The sequence below is a fragment of the Oncorhynchus mykiss genome, chromosome 25, assembly GCF_057628025.1.
Source record: "Oncorhynchus mykiss isolate SJ-2025 chromosome 25, ASM5762802v1, whole genome shotgun sequence".
In the NCBI taxonomy this organism is placed as follows: Eukaryota; Metazoa; Chordata; class Actinopteri; order Salmoniformes; family Salmonidae; genus Oncorhynchus; species Oncorhynchus mykiss.
In genome coordinates, this window is record NC_143046.1 from 12,938,180 (window position 1) to 12,954,252 (window position 16,073).

At 46.0% G+C, this 16,073-nt stretch overlaps 1 protein-coding gene across 1 annotated transcript in view; it reads right to left on the minus strand.

Annotated features, from left to right (window-relative positions):
- The window catches only part of LOC110510766 (cohesin subunit SA-2), a 57,267-nt gene extending 41,577 nt beyond the window's left edge, over nt 1-15,690 (minus strand). The window contains exons 1-3 of the mRNA XM_036969625.2: nt 15,422-15,690; nt 13,104-13,221; nt 10,417-10,495 (exon numbers count right to left, since the gene is read on the minus strand). Of these exons, the coding sequence (XP_036825520.1) occupies nt 10,417-10,495; nt 13,104-13,147 (123 nt within the window). The 5' untranslated portion in view covers nt 13,148-13,221; nt 15,422-15,690. The remainder of the gene's footprint in view (nt 1-10,416; nt 10,496-13,103; nt 13,222-15,421) is intronic.
- Between the last annotated feature and the right edge of the window lie 383 nt (nt 15,691-16,073).

A 16,073-nucleotide genomic window follows, 5' to 3' on the forward strand; every position in this document is an offset into this window, starting at 1 on the left:
TAATACTGTGTTGTAGAGCGCGGGGAAGAGGTTGTAATACTGCTGTAGAGCGCGGGGAAGAGGTTGTAATACTGTGTTGTAGAGCGCGGGGAAGAGGTTGTAATACTGTGTTGTAGAGCGCGGGGAAGAGGTTGTAATACTGTGTTGTAGAGCGCGGGGAAGAGGTTGTAATACTGTGTTGTAGAGCGCGGGGAAGAGGTTGTAATACTGTGTTGTAGAGCGCGGGGAAGAGGTTGTAATACTGCTGTAGAGCGTGGGGAAGAGGTTGTAATACTGCTGTAGAGCGTGGGGAAGAGGTTGTAATACTGTGTTGTAGAGCGTGGGGAAGAGGTTGTAATACTGCTGTAGAGCGTGGGGAAGAGGTTGTAATACTGCTGTAGAGCGTGGGGAAGAGGTTGTAATACTGCTGTAGAGCGTGGGGAAGAGGTTGTAATACTGCTGTAGAGCGTGGGGAAGAGGTTGTAATACTATGTTGTAGAGCGTGGGGAAGAGGTTGTAATACTGCTGTAGAGCGCGGGGAAGAGGTTGTAATACTGTGTTGTAGAGCGCGGGGAAGAGGTTGTAATACTGTGTTGTAGAGCGCGGGGAAGAGGTTGTAATACTGTGTTGTAGAGCGCGGGGAAGAGGTTGTAATACTGTGTTGTAGAGCGCGGGGAAGAGGTTGTAATACTGTGTTGTAGAGCGTGGGGAAGAGGTTGTAATACTGTGTTGTAGAGCGTGGGGAAGAGGTTATAATACTGTGTTGTAGAGCGTGGGGAAGAGGTTGTAATACTGTGTTGTAGAGCGTGGGGAAGAGGTTGTAATACTGTGTTGTAGAGCGTGGGGAAGAGGTTGTAATACTGTGTTGTAGAGCGCGGGGAAGAGGTTGTAATACTGTGTTGTAGAGCGTGGGGAAGAGGTTGTAATACTGCTGTAGAGCGTGGGGAAGAGGTTGTAATACTGTGTTGTAGAGCGTGGGGAAGAGGTTGTAATACTGTGTTGTAGAGCGTGGGGAAGAGGTTGTAATACTGTGTTGTAGAGCGTGGGGAAGAGGTTGTAATACTGCTGTAGAGCGTGGGGAAGAGGTTGTAATACTGTGTTGTAGAGCGTGGGGAAGAGGTTGTAATACTGCTGTAGAGCGCGGGGAAGAGGTTGTAATACTGTGTTGTAGAGCGCGGGGAAGAGGTTGTAATACTGTGTTGTAGAGCGTGGGGAAGAGGTTGTAATACTGTTGTAGATCGTGGGGAAGAGGTTGTAATACTGTGTTGTAGAGCGTGGGGAAGAGGTTGTAATACTGCTGTAGAGCGTAGGGAAGAGGTTGTAATACTGTGTTGTAGAGCGTGGGGAAGAGGTTGTAATACTGCTGTAGAGCGTGGGGAAGAGGTTGTAATACTGTGTTGTAGAGCGTGGGGAAGAGGTTGTAATACTGCTGTAGAGCGTGGGGAAGAGGTTGTAATACTGTTGTAGAGCGCGGGGAAGAGGTTGTAATACTGTGTTGTAGAGCGCGGGGAAGAGGTTGTAATACTGTGTTGTAGAGCGCGGGGAAGAGGTTGTAATACTGTGTTGTAGAGCGCGGGGAAGAGGTTGTAATACTGTGTTGTAGAGCGCGGGGAAGAGGTTGTAATACTGTGTTGTAGAGCGCGGGAAGAGGTTGTAATACTGTGTTGTAGAGCGCGGGGAAGAGGTTGTAATACTGCTGTAGAGCGCGGGGAAGAGGTTGTAATACTGTGTTGTAGAGCGCGGGGAAGAGGTTGTAATACTGTGTTGTAGAGCGCGGGGAAGAGGTTGTAATACTGTGTTGTAGAGCGCGGGGAAGAGGTTGTAATACTGTGTTGTAGAGCGCGGGGAAGAGGTTGTAATACTGTGTTGTAGAGCGCGGGGAAGAGGTTGTAATACTGCTGTAGAGCGTGGGGAAGAGGTTGTAATACTGCTGTAGAGCGTGGGGAAGAGGTTGTAATACTGTGTTGTAGAGCGTGGGGAAGAGGTTGTAATACTGTGTTGTAGAGCGTGGGGAAGAGGTTGTAATACTGTGTTGTAGAGCGTGGGGAAGAGGTTGTAATACTGTGTTGTAGAGCGTGGGGAAGAGGTTGTAATACTGCTGTAGAGCGTGGGGAAGAGGTTGTAATACTGCTGTAGAGCGTGGGGAAGAGGTTGTAATACTGTGTTGTAGAGCGTGGGGAAGAGGTTATAATACTGTGTTGTAGAGCGCGGGGAAGAGGTTGTAATACTGTGTTGTAGAGCGCGGGGAAGAGGTTGTAATACTGTGTTGTAGAGCGCGGGGAAGAGGTTGTAATACTGTGTTGTAGAGCGTGGGGAAGAGGTTGTAATACTGTGTTGTAGAGCGCGGGGAAGAGGTTGTAATACTGTGTTGTAGAGCGCGGGGAAGAGGTTGTAATACTGTGTTGTAGAGCGTGGGGAAGAGGTTGTAATACTGTGTTGTAGAGCGTGGGGAAGAGGTTGTAATACTGTGTTGTAGAGCGTGGGGAAGAGGTTGTAATACTGTGTTGTAGAGCGTGGGGAAGAGGTTATAATACTGTGTTGTAGAGCGTGGGGAAGAGGTTGTAATACTGTGTTGTAGAGCGCGGGGAAGAGGTTGTAATACTGTGTTGTAGAGCGCGGGGAAGAGGTTGTAATACTGTGTTGTAGAGCGTGGGGAAGAGGTTGTAATACTGCTGTAGAGCGTGGGGAAGAGGTTGTAATACTGTGTTGTAGAGCGTGGGGAAGAGGTTGTAATACTGTGTTGTAGAGCGTGGGGAAGAGGTTGTAATACTGTGTTGTAGAGCGTGGGGAAGAGGTTGTAATACTGTGTTGTAGAGCGTGGGGAAGAGGTTGTAATACTGTGTTGTAGAGCGTGGGGAAGAGGTTGTAATACTGCTGTAGAGCGAGGGGAAGAGGTTGTAATACTGCTGTAGAGCGTGGGGAAGAGGTTGTAATACTATGTTCTAGAGCGTGGGGAAGAGGTTGTAATACTGCTGTAGAGCGTGGGGAAGAGGTTGTAATACTGCTGTAGAGCGTGGGGAAGAGGTTGTAATACTGTGTTGTAGAGCGTGGGGAAGAGGTTGTAATACTGCTGTAGAGCGTGGGGAAGAGGTTGTAATACTGTGTTGTAGAGCGTGGGGAAGAGGTTGTAATACTGTGTTGTAGAGCGTGGGGAAGAGGTTGTAATACTGTGTTGTAGAGCGTGGGGAAGAGGTTGTAATACTGTGTTGTAGAGCGTGGGGAAGAGGTTGTAATACTGCTGTAGAGCGTGGGGAAGAGGTTGTAATACTGTGTTGTAGAGCGTGGGGAAGAGGTTGTAATACTGTGTTGTAGAGCGTGGGGAAGAGGTTGTAATACTGCTGTAGAGCGTGGGGAAGAGGTTGTAATACTGCTGTAGAGCGTGGGGAAGAGGTTGTAATACTGCTGTAGAGCGTGGGGAAGAGGTTGTAATACTGCTGTAGAGCGTGGGGAAGAGGTTGTAATACTGCTGTAGAGCGTGGGGAAGAGGTTGTAATACTATGTTGTAGAGCGTGGGGAAGAGGTTGTAATACTGCTGTAGAGCGTGGGGAAGAGGTTGTAATACTGCTGTAGAGCGTGGGGAAGAGGTTGTAATACTATGTTGTAGAGCGTGGGGAAGAGGTTGTAATACTGCTGTAGAGCGTGGGGAAGAGGTTGTAATACTGCTGTAGAGCGTGGGGAAGAGGTTGTAATACTGTGTTGTAGAGCGTGGGGAAGAGGTTGTAATACTGTTGTAGAGCGTGGGGAAGAGGTTGTAATACTGCTGTAGAGCGTGGGGAAGAGGTTGTAATACTGCTGTAGAGCGTGGGGAAGAGGTTGTAATACTGCTGTAGAGCGTGGGGAAGAGGTTGTAATACTGTGTTGTAGAGCGTGGGGAAGAGGTTGTAATACTGTGTTGTAGAGCGTGGGGAAGAGGTTGTAATACTGCTGTAGAGCGTGGGGAAGAGGTTGTAATACTGCTGTAGAGCGTGGGGAAGAGGTTGTAATACTGTGTTGTAGAGCGTGGGGAAGAGGTTGTAATACTGCTGTAGAGCGTGGGGAAGAGGTTGTAATACTGCTGTAGAGCGTGGGGAAGAGGTTGTAATACTGCTGTAGAGCGTGGGGAAGAGGTTGTAATACTATGTTGTAGAGCGTGGGGAAGAGGTTGTAATACTGCGTTGTAGAGCGTGGGGAAGAGGTTGTAATACTGCTGTAGAGCGTGGGGAAGAGGTTGTAATACTGCTGTAGAGCGTGGGGAAGAGGTTGTAATACTGTGTTGTAGAGCGTGGGGAAGAGGTTGTAATACTGCTGTAGAGCGTGGGGAAGAGGTTGTAATACTGCTGTAGAGCGTGGGGAAGAGGTTGTAATACTGCTGTAGAGCGTGGGGAAGAGGTTGTAATACTGCTGTAGAGCGTGGGGAAGAGGTTGTAATACTATGTTGTAGAGCGTGGGGAAGAGGTTGTAATACTGCTGTAGAGCGTGGGGAAGAGGTTGTAATACTGCTGTAGAGCGTGGGGAAGAGGTTGTAATACTGTGTTGTAGAGCGTGGGGAAGAGGTTGTAATACTGCTGTAGAGCGTGGGGAAGAGGTTGTAATACTGCTGTAGAGCGTGGGGAAGAGGTTGTAATACTGCTGTAGAGCGTGGGGAAGAGGTTGTAATACTGCTGTAGAGCGTGGGGAAGAGGTTGTAATACTATGTTGTAGAGCGTGGGGAAGAGGTTGTAATACTGTGTTGTAGAGCGCGGGAAGAGGTTGTAATACTGTGTTGTAGAGCGCGGGGAAGAGGTTGTAATACTGCTGTAGAGCGTGGGGAAGAGGTTGTAATACTGTGTTGTAGAGCGCGGGGAAGAGGTTGTAATACTGTGTTGTAGAGCGCGGGGAAGAGGTTGTAATACTGTGTTGTAGAGCGCGGGGAAGAGGTTGTAATACTGTGTTGTAGAGCGCGGGGAAGAGGTTGTAATACTGTGTTGTAGAGCGCGGGGAAGAGGTTGTAATACTGTGTTGTAGAGCGCGGGGAAGAGGTTGTAATACTGTGTTGTAGAGCGCGGGGAAGAGGTTGTAATACTGTGTTGTAGAGCGCGGGGAAGAGGTTGTAATACTGTGTTGTAGAGCGTGGGGAAGAGGTTGTAATACTGTGTTGTAGAGCGTGGGGAAGAGGTTGTAATACTGCTGTAGAGCGTGGGGAAGAGGTTGTAATACTGTGTTGTAGAGCGTGGGGAAGAGGTTGTAATACTGTTGTAGAGAGTGGGGAAGAGGTTGTAATACTGTGTTGTAGAGCGTGGGGAAGAGGTTGTAATACTGCTGTAGAGCGTGGGGAAGAGGTTGTAATACTGCTGTAGAGCGTGGGGAAGAGGTTGTAATACTGCTGTAGAGCGTGGGGAAGAGGTTGTAATACTATGTTGTAGAGCGTGGGGAAGAGGTTGTAATACTGCTGTAGAGCGTGGGGAAGAGGTTGTAATACTGCTGTAGAGCGCGGGGAAGAGGTTGTAATACTGTGTTGTAGAGCGCGGGGAAGAGGTTGTAATACTGTGTTGTAGAGCGCGGGGAAGAGGTTGTAATACTGCTGTAGAGCGTGGGGAAGAGGTTGTAATACTGTGTTGTAGAGCGCGGGGAAGAGGTTGTAATACTGTGTTGTAGAGCGTGGGGAAGAGGTTGTAATACTGTGTTGTAGAGCGCGGGGAAGAGGTTGTAATACTGTGTTGTAGAGCGCGGGGAAGAGGTTGTAATACTGTGTTGTAGAGCGTGGGGAAGAGGTTGTAATACTGTGTTGTAGAGCGTGGGGAAGAGGTTGTAATACTGTGTTGTAGAGCGTGGGGAAGAGGTTATAATACTGTGTTGTAGAGCGTGGGGAAGAGGTTGTAATACTGTGTTGTAGAGCGTGGGGAAGAGGTTGTAATACTGTGTTGTAGAGCGTGGGGGAGGATGTAATACTGTGTTGTAGAGCGTGGGGAAGAGGTTATAATACTGTGTTGTAGAGCGCGGGGAAGAGGTTGTAATACTGTGTTGTAGAGCGCGGGGAAGAGGTTGTAATACTGTGTTGTAGAGCGCGGGGAAGAGGTTGTAATACTGTGTTGTAGAGCGCGGGGAAGAGGTTGTAATACTGCTGTAGAGCGTGGGGAAGAGGTTGTAATACTGCTGTAGAGCGTGGGGAAGAGGTTGTAATACTGCTGTAGAGCGTGGGGAAGAGGTTGTAATACTGTGTTGTAGAGCGTGGGGAAGAGGTTGTAATACTGTTGTAGAGCGTGGGGAAGAGGTTGTAATACTGTGTTGTAGAGCGTGGGGAAGAGGTTGTAATACTGTGTTGTAGAGCGCGGGGAAGAGGTTGTAATACTGTGTTGTAGAGCGCGGGGAAGAGGTTGTAATACTGTGTTGTAGAGCGCGGGGAAGAGGTTGTAATACTGTGTTGTAGAGCGTGGGGAAGAGGTTGTAATACTGTGTTGTAGAGCGTGGGGAAGAGGTTGTAATACTGCTGTAGAGCGTGGGGAAGAGGTTGTAATACTGTGTTGTAGAGCGTGGGGAAGAGGTTGTAATACTGTTGTAGAGAGTGGGGAAGAGGTTGTAATACTGTGTTGTAGAGCGTGGGGAAGAGGTTGTAATACTGCTGTAGAGCGTGGGGAAGAGGTTGTAATACTGCTGTAGAGCGTGGGGAAGAGGTTGTAATACTGCTGTAGAGCGTGGGGAAGAGGTTGTAATACTATGTTGTAGAGCGTGGGGAAGAGGTTGTAATACTGCTGTAGAGCGTGGGGAAGAGGTTGTAATACTGCTGTAGAGCGTGGGGAAGAGGTTGTAATACTGTGTTGTAGAGCGCGGGGAAGAGGTTGTAATACTGTGTTGTAGAGCGCGGGGAAGAGGTTGTAATACTGCTGTAGAGCGTGGGGAAGAGGTTGTAATACTGTGTTGTAGAGCGCGGGGAAGAGGTTGTAATACTGTGTTGTAGAGCGCGGGGAAGAGGTTGTAATACTGTGTTGTAGAGCGCGGGGAAGAGGTTGTAATACTGTGTTGTAGAGCGCGGGGAAGAGGTTGTAATACTGTGTTGTAGAGCGTGGGGAAGAGGTTGTAATACTGTGTTGTAGAGCGTGGGGAAGAGGTTGTAATACTGTGTTGTAGAGCGTGGGGAAGAGGTTATAATACTGTGTTGTAGAGCGTGGGGAAGAGGTTGTAATACTGTGTTGTAGAGCGTGGGGAAGAGGTTGTAATACTGTGTTGTAGAGCGTGGGGGAGGATGTAATACTGTGTTGTAGAGCGTGGGGAAGAGGTTATAATACTGTGTTGTAGAGCGCGGGGAAGAGGTTGTAATACTGTGTTGTAGAGCGCGGGGAAGAGGTTGTAATACTGTGTTGTAGAGCGCGGGGAAGAGGTTGTAATACTGTGTTGTAGAGCGCGGGGAAGAGGTTGTAATACTGCTGTAGAGCGTGGGGAAGAGGTTGTAATACTGCTGTAGAGCGTGGGGAAGAGGTTGTAATACTGCTGTAGAGCGTGGGGAAGAGGTTGTAATACTGTGTTGTAGAGCGTGGGGAAGAGGTTGTAATACTGTTGTAGAGCGTGGGGAAGAGGTTGTAATACTGTGTTGTAGAGCGTGGGGAAGAGGTTGTAATACTGCTGTAGAGCGTGGGGAAGAGGTTGTAATACTGCTGTAGAGCGTGGGGAAGAGGTTGTAATACTGCTGTAGAGCGTGGGGAAGAGGTTGTAATACTGCTGTAGAGCGTGGGGAAGAGGTTGTAATACTGTGTTGTAGAGCGTGGGGAAGAGGTTGTAATACTGTGTTGTAGAGCGTGGGGAAGAGGTTGTAATACTGCTGTAGAGCGTGGGGAAGAGGTTGTAATACTGCTGTAGAGCGTGGGGAAGAGGTTGTAATACTGTGTTGTAGAGCGTGGGGAAGAGGTTGTAATACTGTGTTGTAGAGCGCGGGGAAGAGGTTGTAATACTGTGTTGTAGAGCGCGGGGAAGAGGTTGTAATACTGTGTTGTAGAGCGCGGGGAAGAGGTTGTAATACTGTTGTAGAGCGTGGGGAAGAGGTTGTAATACTGTGTTGTAGAGCGTGGGGAAGAGGTTGTAATACTGTTGTAGAGCGTGGGGAAGAGGTTGTAATACTGTTGTAGAGCGTGGGGAAGAGGTTGTAATACTGCTGTAGAGCGTGGGGAAGAGGTTGTAATACTGCTGTAGAGCGTGGGGAAGAGGTTGTAATACTGCTGTAGAGCGTGGGGAAGAGGTTGTAATACTGCTGTAGAGCGTGGGGAAGAGGTTGTAATACTGTGTTGTAGAGCGTGGGGAAGAGGTTGTAATACTGTGTTGTAGAGCGTGGGGAAGAGGTTGTAATACTGCTGTAGAGCGTGGGGAAGAGGTTGTAATACTGCTGTAGAGCGTGGGGAAGAGGTTGTAATACTGTGTTGTAGAGCGTGGGGAAGAGGTTGTAATACTGTGTTGTAGAGCGCGGGGAAGAGGTTGTAATACTGTGTTGTAGAGCGTGGGGAAGAGGTTGTAATACTGTGTTGTAGAGCGCGGGGAAGAGGTTGTAATACTGTTGTAGAGCGTGGGGAAGAGGTTGTAATACTGTGTTGTAGAGCGTGGGGAAGAGGTTGTAATACTGTGTTGTAGAGCGTGGGGAAGAGGTTGTAATACTGTGTTGTAGAGCGTGGGGAAGAGGTTGTAATACTGTTGTAGAGCGTGGGGAAGAGATTGTAATACTGTGTTGTAGAGCGCGGGGAAGAGGTTGTAATACTGTGTTGTAGAGCGTGGGGAAGAGGTTGTAATACTGTGTTGTAGAGCGTGGGGAAGAGGTTGTAATACTGTGTTGTAGAGCGTGGGGAAGAGGTTGTAATACTGTGTTGTAGAGCGTGGGGAAGAGGTTGTAATACTGTGTTGTAGAGCGTGGGGAAGAGGTTATAATACTGTGTTGTAGAGCGTGGGGAAGAGGTTATAATACTGTGTTGTAGAGCGTGGGGAAGAGGTTGTAATACTGTGTTGTAGAGCGCGGGGAAGAGGTTGTAATACTGTGTTGTAGAGCGTGGGGAAGAGGTTGTAATACTGTGTTGTAGAGCGCGGGGAAGAGGTTGTAATACTGTGTTGTAGAGCGCGGGGAAGAGGTTGTAATACTGTGTTGTAGAGCGTGGGGAAGAGGTTGTAATACTGTGTTGTAGAGCGCGGGGAAGAGGTTGTAATACTGTGTTGTAGAGCGTGGGGAAGAGGTTGTAATACTGTGTTGTAGAGCGCGGGGAAGAGGTTGTAATACTGTGTTGTAGAGCGTGGGGAAGAGGTTGTAATACTGTGTTGTAGAGCGTGGGGAAGAGGTTGTAATACTGTGTTGTAGAGCGTGGGGAAGAGGTTGTAATACTGTGTTGTAGAGCGTGGGGAAGAGGTTGTAATACTGTGTTGTAGAGCGTGGGGAAGAGGTTGTAATACTGTGTTGTAGAGCGTGGGGAAGAGGTTGTAATACTGTGTTGTAGAGCGTGGGGAAGAGGTTGTAATACTGTGTTGTAGAGCGTGGGGAAGAGGTTGTAATACTGTGTTGTAGAGCGTGGGGAAGAGGTTGTAATACTTTGTTGTAGAGCGTGGGGAAGAGGTTGTAATACTGTGTTGTAGAGCGTGGGGAAGAGGTTGTAATACTGTGTTGTAGAGCGTGGGGAAGAGGTTGTAATACTGTGTTGTAGAGCGTGGGGAAGAGGTTGTAATACTGTGTTGTAGAGCGTGGGGAAGAGGTTGTAATACTGTGTTGTAGAGCGTGGGGAAGAGGTTGTAATACTGCTGTAGAGCGTGGGGAAGAGGTTGTAATACTATGTTGTAGAGCGTGGGGAAGAGGTTGTAATACTGCTGTAGAGCGTGGGGAAGAGGTTGTAATACTGCTGTAGAGCGTGGGGAAGAGGTTGTAATACTGCTGTAGAGCGTGGGGAAGAGGTTGTAATACTGTGTTGTAGAGCGTGGGGAAGAGGTTGTAATACTGTGTTGTAGAGCGTGGGGAAGAGGTTGTAATACTGTGTTGTAGAGCGTGGGGAAGAGGTTGTAATACTGTGTTGTAGAGCGTGGGGAAGAGGTTGTAATACTGTGTTGTAGAGCGTGGGGAAGAGGTTGTAATACTGTGTTGTAGAGCGTGGGGAAGAGGTTGTAATACTGTGTTGTAGAGCGTGGGGAAGAGATTGTAATACTGTGTTGTAGAGCGTGGGGAAGAGGTTGTAATACTGTGTTGTAGAGCGTGGGGAAGAGGTTGTAATACTGTGTTGTAGAGCGTGGGGAAGAGGTTGTAATACTGTGTTGTAGAGCGTGGGGAAGAGGTTGTAATACTGCTGTAGAGCGTGGGGAAGAGGTTGTAATACTATGTTGTAGAGCGTGGGGAAGAGATTGTAATACTGCTGTAGAGCGTGGGGAAGAGGTTGTAATACTGCTGTAGAGCGTGGGGAAGAGGTTGTAATACTGTGCTGTAGAGCTTGTAATATGTTGTGGTGTGTATAACTTGGGTAAGTCTCGTACCTTTCCTTTAGTTGGGTTGATACTGACATCAGGAGCCTCAGAGAAGTCTGTGTCTGAGGAGAAACGGGTGTCCGTATCCCTGGCAAAAACACACACACACATATATATTAGAAACAGTCTGCTGCATGCTGGTTGACACACACACACACATATATATATTAGAAACAGTCTGCTGCATGCTGGTTGACACACACACACACATATATATATTAGAAACAGTCTGCTGCATGCTGGTTGACACACACACACACATATATATATTAGAAACAGTCTGCTGCATGCTGGTTGACACACACATATATATATTAGAAACAGTCTGCTGCATGCTGGTTGACACACATATATATATTAGAAACAGTCTGCTGCATGCTGGTTGACACACACACACATATATATATTAGAAACAGTCTGCTGCATGCTGGTTGACACACACACACATATATATTAGAAACAGTCTGCTGCATGCTGGTTGACACACACACACATATATATTAGAAACAGTCTGCTGCATGCTGGTTGACACACACATATATTAGAAACAGTCTGCTGCATGCTAGTTGACACACACACATATATATTAGAAACAGTCTGCTGCATGCTGGTTGACACACACACACATATATATATTAGAAACAGTCTGCTGCATGCTGGTTGACACACACACACATATATATTAGAAACAGTCTGCTGCATGCTGGTTGACACACACACATATATATATTAGAAACAGTCTGCTGCATGCTGGTTGACACACACATATATATTAGAAACAGTCTGCTGCATGCTGGTTGACACACACATATATATTAGAAACAGTCTGCTGCATGCTGGTTGACACACACACATATATATTAGAAACAGTCTGCTGCATGCTGGTTGACACACACACACATATATTAGAAACAGTCTGCTGCATGCTGGTTGACACACACACACATATATATTAGAAACAGTCTGCTGCATGCTGGTTGACACACACACACATATATATTAGAAACAGTCTGCTGCATGCTGGTTGACACACACACACATATATATTAGAAACAGTCTGCTGCATGCTGGTTGACACACACACACATATATATTAGAAACAGTCTGCTGCATGCTGGTTGACACACACACATATATATTAGAAACAGTCTGCTGCATGCTGGTTGACACACACACATATATATTAGAAACAGTCTGCTGCATGCTGGTTGACACACACACACATATATATTAGAAACAGTCTGCTGCATGCTGGTTGACACACACACACATATATATTAGAAACAGTCTGCTGCATGCTGGTTGACACACACATATATATTAGAAACAGTCTGCTGCATGCTGGTTGACACACACACACACATATATATTAGAAACAGTCTGCTGCATGCTGGTTGACACACACATATATATTAGAAACAGTCTGCTGCATGCTGGTTGACACACACATATATATTAGAAACAGTCTGCTGCATGCTGGTTGACACACACACATATATATTAGAAACAGTCTGCTGCATGCTGGTTGACACACACACACATATATATTAGAAACAGTCTGCTGCATGCTGGTTGACACACACACACATATATTAGAAACAGTCTGCTGCATGCTGGTTGACACACACACACATATATATATTAGAAACAGTCTGCTGCATGCTGGTTGACACACACACACATATATATATTAGAAACAGTCTGCTGCATGCTGGTTGACACACACACACATATATATTAGAAACAGTCTGCTGCATGCTGGTTGACACACACACATATATTAGAAACAGTCTGCTGCATGCTGGTTGACACACACACACATATATTAGAAACAGTCTGCTGCATGCTGGTTGACACACACACATATATTAGAAACAGTCTGCTGCATGCTGGTTGACACACACACACATATATATTAGAAACAGTCTGCTGCATGCTGGTTGACACACACACACATATATATTAGAAACAGTCTGCTGCATGCTGGTTGACACACACACATATATATTAGAAACAGTCTGCTGCATGCTGGTTGACACACACACACATATATTAGAAACAGTCTGCTGCATGCTGGTTGACACACACACATATATTAGAAACAGTCTGCTGCATGCTGGTTGACACACACACACACACATATATTAGAAACAGTCTGCTGCATGCTGGTTGACACACACACATATATTAGAAACAGTCTGCTGCATGCTGGTTGACACACACATATATATTAGAAACAGTCTGCTGCATGCTGGTTGACACACACACATATATTAGAAACAGTCTGCTGCATGCTGGTTGACACACACACATATATATATTAGAAACAGTCTGCTGCATGCTGGTTGACACACATATATATATTAGAAACAGTCTGCTGCATGCTGGTTGACACACACACATATATATATATTAGAAACAGTCTGCTGCATGCTGGTTGACACACACACACATATATTAGAAACAGTCTGCTGCATGCTGGTTGACACACACACACACATATATTAGAAACAGTCTGCTGCATGCTGGTTGACACACACACACATATATTAGAAACAGTCTGCTGCATGCTGGTTGACACACACACATATATATTAGAAACAGTCTGCTGCATGCTGGTTGACACACACACATATATATTAGAAACAGTCTGCTGCATGCTGGTTGACACACACACAATGAAAGTAGCCACTTACTGAGGATAGTGGAACTCCGACGGTAACTCTGGTGCCGCTATCATTTCTCTAACATGTCTGATCCAACTGAAATAAGAACAGACCTCAGATCCTCAGTGTCCACAAGGTAGCGTAGGACCTGGAGGAGAAAACAGAAGAGAATGCATGGGTTTTGGGCTCACATTCAGAGAAGACAGGAGAGAGAGAGGAGTTATATGATAACCTGCAGATCAACTTCTACAAATACACATTGCATCCTCTTGAACAGGCCTCAATATCTGCCAGTGGCTCATCACGGAGAAAAAAATAAACAAAAATATTGCTTTCACATGGTAACAGGGGGCGGGCTCTATCCCCTCTGTCACGCTCAGCTGTGAGCTCATTGGCTCTCTCGCTCTTTGGTTTCCAGGAAACGTCACCCAGGGCTGGACATAGGAACTTCCCCCCCATGACCATATAAAGGAGTGTCAGATCCACCCTCCACTAGATAGATACACCAGTAGACATATAAAAGGCAAATAGCAGAGAGCAGCAAGAGTGGTATACTCAACCATCATTAACAAAATTATTATATTAAAGATCAAATACTATCTTTTTATTTTATTTTTACGGATCAACAATATTGTCAATACTAGTATGTCATTAGGACAGGTGTGTTGAACTACAGGAGGCCAAAGTGAGCCTAGGAGCGACCCTATCCTGGGTGTGTCTTATTGACAGTCGGGGAATACTGTACTATGAAGGATTACAATAGAAGTGTGTCAATCAGAAAATGAATTGTAACGACCAACGAGAAATAAATTGCACTTGACAGTACAACAAAACTGCTCGTGCCTGTACATACAACCAGTTTGTGCTTTTTTGTGCCGGATTGCAGGCTGATTAAAGTTTTGCAGGGGAGAAGTGGGGCATCTACCCTCACTAACCAGTGAGAAGTATGGAATGAAAAGTAGGTGGATTCAGACTAAACTTTAAAACGCTAATGTATATAGATAAGTACCTGAGACAATATCCCATGGGCTCGAATGTGAACGCGTGAATTCCAATACACATTCGACTTATTTCATTGAATCTAAAAGCCATCCTTGCAGGCAAAATTCATACATAATACATACAGCTACAACTGTACTGCAACGCAATAAAATAGCATTAGCAAGCAACATCCTGTGCATCTTATTGCATAAGCGGAGACACTCGTGAGACAGTACACTGGCTGGCTGGTTGACAGACGCGAAGCCTTGATGATGGGGACTGAAAAAGTGGCGCCAAACCCGGGTCCCTGAGCAACACAAAGCGCGTAAATAAATACATTATTGATAGCTGCCAACGTCGAAATAACCAACAGAGAGCATCCTGAACTAGACTAGCTACAATTGGCTAGGTAGTGCGACAGCCGCTCTTGGGCTTGTTCGGTGACGGTCACTGTCATGATCAGACAGCGGTATCCCGGCGAGGGATTGCCCAGACTGGCTTGCTGAAGAAGCTAGCTAAACACCGGCTGTCATCAGAAAGTTACCCTTAACGTTAAGTACATTAAAATAACAACTTGCCTTCCGTGGATAACATTCCACCAAGAGTTTAAATTGTATAATTCAAGTAACGTTTTTCTGTAAGCTAAGCAGCTATAGTACATACAAGGCAAAAAACACTTGAAATTATCTCCATCTGAACTGGGTAGCTAACTGACGTTAGCATAGCATAGCTGCCATTCTCCATCTTGTTAAGTTAGCTAGCTAGTTTCCTGGCTAGTTAGCCAACTAGCCATGTTAGCGCCCCGTCCTAGACCGCTGGCTGCAATCGAACGGAGTTCGGATAGCCAGCCATCTTCTCAATAAAACAGTGGATATTTAGCTAGTTAGCTAATACCATGTGGCCCTCAAAGTTCGTGTAAAGAGCTAAATTAGCTTGTTTAATGCAACCCACTTGTTGTGGAACAACAATACAACCATATAGTTACATAAAAACACCTGGTCCTTACGTCCTCCATCTTGCCTCGGGAGTTTCGATACTGTAACGTTACCTACTAGCTAACGTTAACTCCCAAGTGTAAAAAAAAAAACATTTAAATGAACGTAAACAAACACTTTATTGCATATTAGCCTAGCTAACTAGCTATATACGTTTCAATGAAGTGAGTCTACTTTTCGGTATGCATAACACAGATTCACGATAAACTAGACAAAAAAAAAAAAAGTAGCCTACAGCGGCTAGCTTACGACTTCCCATGGCTAGCAGTCCCTGTACTTCTAGCCTGTTAGCTAGCATGAGAAGCTAGCTACCAACAAAATTGCTACAAACCAACTAACTTCGAGATTCCACTCCGCCATTTTATAACTTACCCCGTTATTCAATTTATTTCCAAACGAGTCACTGCTTTGTTGAGTCGCTATCTGTTCCTGTTTTGATATAACCACGATTTCCGCAAATGAGTTTGAAACTGGCGGTCAGAGGCGGTTTTGGACGCTCTCTCGGTTTCACCCCGCCACTTGCTCCGTAGTAGGGTTTGTTGTTTCGACAACGAGGGGGGAGGGAAAACTCCTGGTGTACAGCTGCCCTCTAGCGGTCAGAGGAAATACGTCCGTAGCCCCGTGACGATGGGGGATCTGACACCTAGCGGTTATTTACAAGGTGTGCAGCTGCCAGCGACCAGCAAGTACGTGACAGATGGGGGTGGGGATGGCCCTACCACAGAGTTTCTGAACACAGAGGCGCAACATCAAATCAAATCAAATTGTATTAGTCACATACATGGTTAGCAGATGTTATTGCGAGTGTAGCGAACAATTCCACAATAACTACTTAATACACACAAATCTAAGTAAAGAATGGAATAAGCAATAAGGATGAGCAATAACAGAGCGACACAGGCAAGATGCAATAGATGTTATAAAATACAGTATATACATTTGAGATGAGTGATGCAAGATATGTAAACATTATTAAAGTGGCATTATTAAAGTGACTAGTGATCTATTTATTAAAGTGGCCAAT